The sequence below is a fragment of the Primulina huaijiensis genome, chromosome 1, assembly GCF_012295235.1.
Source record: "Primulina huaijiensis isolate GDHJ02 chromosome 1, ASM1229523v2, whole genome shotgun sequence".
NCBI lineage: Eukaryota > Viridiplantae > Streptophyta > Magnoliopsida > Lamiales > Gesneriaceae > Primulina > Primulina huaijiensis.
Window position 1 is genome coordinate 7,208,777 of NC_133306.1, and position 3,955 is coordinate 7,212,731.

The 3,955-nt window shown below is 38.5% G+C and overlaps 1 protein-coding gene across 1 annotated transcript; it reads left to right on the forward strand.

Annotated features, from left to right (window-relative positions):
* The first annotated feature begins 323 nt into the window (after positions 1–323).
* On the forward strand, positions 324–3,488 carry LOC140988500 (protein ENDOSPERM DEFECTIVE 1-like). The gene is made up of 6 exons (XM_073457530.1): positions 324–1,469; positions 1,767–1,886; positions 2,395–2,511; positions 2,598–2,687; positions 2,896–3,003; positions 3,253–3,488. Exons 1-6 carry the CDS (start codon positions 513–515, stop codon positions 3,319–3,321), a joined length of 1,461 nt encoding a protein of 486 aa, XP_073313631.1. The 5' UTR covers positions 324–512; the 3' UTR covers positions 3,322–3,488.
* The last annotated feature ends 467 nt before the right edge of the window (positions 3,489–3,955 follow it).

Here is a 3,955-nt window from a genome sequence, read left to right on the forward strand (position 1 = left end):
AAAAATATAGGTAATATTTTCAAAAAAAAAAGTTCGCGGGTTGACCCGAAACCCGCCTAACATGGCACTAACCCGAATCCACCCAACACAAACCCAACCCGAACCCGAAAAACCCCAACCCGAACCTGATTTTTTTCGTGTTGGGTCGTGTCGGGTTGACGGGTCGTGTCGCATTTTGACACCCCTACTAAAAATATTACATTTTAATTTGAAGGACGCGTGCCGAGAAATCGTGGCCATTATTAATGATTTAATTAATATTTAATGGTTCGTAATCATAATTATGGCAAAATTATGGTTATGAATTGCAATTTCAAGTAGGAATAGGACCGTTATCTGTCGAGCACGGTGAACATTTTGCAACGGCTAGTTTCTCCATCAGTTCTCTTTTGTTATCTCTGTTTGTGACAAAGTTCCCAATTATGGTTTTCTGATTTTTTTTTGGAGGATTTGAAGTTTTAATCGTCGACCATAATTGGATAGATACTCTTTTTTCTTCTGAATTGGGTAAGATGGCTGATCGTATCCACGTAGCAGCGACGGATTTGATTGGGGAGCCGCCGGCTCCGCCCCCAACCCAACGGCGTCCAAGAGTGAGGGAAGTTAGTTCTCGCTTCATGTCTCCTCTTGTGCAACCCAATTCATCCCCAAACCATCGCGATTACACCCGGTCCAAATCCGTTCAGAGGCGGCGAACAGACGAGAGCCACCACGTCCCAGTCCCAGAGACTAATCGTAGCTTGGATAAACCTTTAGGGTTCTGTGTTTTTACTGTTCAGAAAAAGCAACAGCCGCAACGAGTGAAGCAGCATTATAACGAAAACTGCGAAGATCACTATGTTAGGGTTCCGTCAAGACCTGACACGCCAATGGCCGTCGGCACCGATAGAATCGTTCAGTCTCGATATAGGCAAGTTTTTAACAGTCTCAATCGTTCAAATTCGTCAAATTGTAGCAGCAATGGATGCACGCCGGTTTCTGCGGCAGCTAGGCTATTGCAAGAGGCGACTTCTGATATGGAGAAGAAGCTTTCCAAGATATTAACGTCGAGGGATGATTCTGATTCATGTAGAGTTACTTTTTCAGATCGGAGCAGTTCTTCATGTCCAAACTCACCCCTCTGCTTGCCTATGAGTAAGCTGCGGAGTAGTCCTGATACACGGTCTTCTATGCCAGATGTGGATAAATGGGCTGCAGAGAGGAATCCTAGTAATGCTGGCAAAACTCCGAGTGATTGTACGCGTTCCTTGAACTTTTCATCTTCTTTGAAGGCGGGCGGAGGTACTTCATTGCCCCCTCATCCTTCTTTCAGAATAAAGTCGGGGATTGATGTCAGGAAAGGAAAAAATATACCCAATCATTTAGAAGATGTCCATTCTCTCAAGATGTTAATTAACCATAATCTGCAATGGCGATTGGCAAATGCAAAAGCAGAAACCGCCATTCATGCTCAACAACAGGAAGCTGAGGTTTATTGCGAACCCTCGTCCATATGTTTCTTTGTAGAGCTATTATGATTAAAAGTCAGTTTGGTTCCAGTTCATGTTCTTATTGGGCATGCTGCTCATGGCATATTCAGTTCAATCAATTTGATTTTGTTTATATACCATTTTTATCCCATCCTGTCACGACCCCTTTATTTTGAGAATCGTATATAATTCCCTTTACAACATGGAAGTACTTGACAATTTTAGATTCATTATTATTTTTGCTGATCTGTAATCTTCATTTCCTTTTTCTTTTTCTTTTTCTTTTTTTTTTTTCAGAAACAACTCTATTCACTTGGCTTTAGGATATCAGTTCTTCGAGAAGATGTGCAAAGGAAACGCAATGAACTTGCAGCATTGAGAGGAATACAAACTTTGACTTCGATTGTTGAGGCTCAAGTAAGAACAAAATTAACAATTTCGGTTGTCATCTAATTGAACATTTAATACTATCAAAGATATTATGTCAGCATTGCTTAGAAAAACTTATTTTCACAAATCTTATATCTCAGTTACATTTAGAAAACCTTTCTTTCACTACTTTCCAACTCACATACTACTTGTGCACAAATCTATTTCATCCCATTTATCATTACACGCGTTTTGGTATCCAGAACACATCACTTTTCTAAGAGCAATAAGGAAAGATTACTCCCACTTATAAATATGTGCCCAAAAAAAATTTTCATGTCATCAGCTCAACGTTTTTTCTAGTGTCTTTTGTCATTTCATTCTTGTTTGCTTCTGGATAATGGCAATGTACATTGGTGATCGTGATTGTCTTTCTTACATCCAGCAAATACAAAAAGCCACTATGTTGACGTTCTTCTAACCGATTGATTCATTTTAAACTGCATTACAAAGAGTTTCATCAAAATATTTACATGTGCCTGTAATCCTAATTTAGATGCCATATCTTGATGAATGGTCTACAACGGAAGAAGATTACACTGCTTCTCTGTCAGGCATAACAAATGCATTGCTCAGTTCATCTGCCAGACTTCCAGTCAGTGGCGAAGTGCGGGTGAGAGCTAGTTTTCACTTCACTATTTATCTTTGTTTCTTGGTGCTTTATGTGATAGACTGAGCTATGAAGTAATCTTTTTTCAGGCTGATATTGAAGAGCTACAGAATGCTATGAGTTCGGCTTATAAAGTTGTTGAGTCAATAGGTTCTCGTATTCAGAGATTTATGGAAAAAGTAAGATATGTGCAGCCTTTAAGTAATTTAACTGAGGCTATTAGATTATCTAATCTTGTATCTAAATTGAGTGCATAATGTTCCTGTTGAGGTTAGGCTGAATATTTTGGTGGAAAAGTAAATAGCATAAGGCTAAATATGTTTTAAAAAAAGGACAATATGTTGTGTATTACTATGAGATTTCAAAATCAAGACCTTTCTCGCACAGGCTGAAGAAATGGATGGCTCAATTTCAGAATTAGCCAGGATGGTTGGCGGAGAAAGAGTTCATATTGAAGAGTGTGGAGATCTGCTAACCAAAACTCGTAAATCACAGGTATGTGTATTCTTAAAGTTGTTAGTAGGCTTTGCTTAGTTAGTAGTTGAAGAAACTCTAAGGCTCGGGAAAGCTAAATGACAATTGGTAGAACTCTAATGTTGTGTTTGGATCAGATGAATGATGAAATATTTGAAGGAATGATTTGAAAAGACTCCATGTTGCCGTGTTGACTTACTCAAACAAACTAATAGATCTGCTACCAATCCAAATGAAACCAAAATTTCATCAAGAAATTCATTTTTGCAGGTGGAAGAGTGCAGCCTGAGGGGAAGTTTAATACAACTCAATCAGTCAATGAAGCTCGATAATATCTAAATCATAACGTAGCCAGCCTCCCACAAGGTCTGGAAGTTATGAGTTAATTGTACTCTTGATTAAAAAATTTCATCAAGAATATCTTTTGCACCTTTTCCCCTTTTGTGTATACCCCATAAAATTGATGTATTTTTTTAGCAGAAGTATGAAATAAATTATTTTGTACCCATGCTAATACATAAATAAAAAACATGTGCCTCTGTTGATTCAGTCAGTGACTTCTTATTCATTCTTTCATAGCATCGACCATTTCTCGCTTTAGAATGAGGAGAGGACCGAGCTTTTGTACATCGTAGGTCTACTTTTTTATTAAAAAAAATATTATCCTTTAAACACGTAAAGAATGCTGATCTACAAAACTAAATTTGACAGATTGTAATTGATCTGGATTTTGTATAATCACTCACAGGCACAAACACGATAGTCCCACAATTAAAATTAAAAGGATACTGATATCCCCGTGTAGCCGACCTGCTCGATCCGGGCCGAGCACTTATAACCCGAGCTCATTTACAGAAATGATAGAAATAATGGACCTATGATTGATACAATTAAGTCCAGTGCCTGGGCCAGAATCTTGCCTCGACTCCAAACTACTCTCTACTCGGCCATAAGGTGGTCAAGCCCGAGCAAT

Excerpts from the sequence above, each read along its gene's own strand:
- LOC140988500 (XM_073457530.1), top strand. The coding sequence starts at position 513 with ATGGCTGATCGTATCCACGTAGCAGCGACGGATTTGATTGGGGAGCCG. Across the intron at positions 2,512-2,597 it reads CAGTCAGTGGCGAAGTGCGG|GCTGATATTGAAGAGCTACA; the intron begins GTGAGAGCTAGT and ends ATCTTTTTTCAG. Across the intron at positions 3,004-3,252 it reads CCAAAACTCGTAAATCACAG|GTGGAAGAGTGCAGCCTGAG; the intron begins GTATGTGTATTC and ends TCATTTTTGCAG.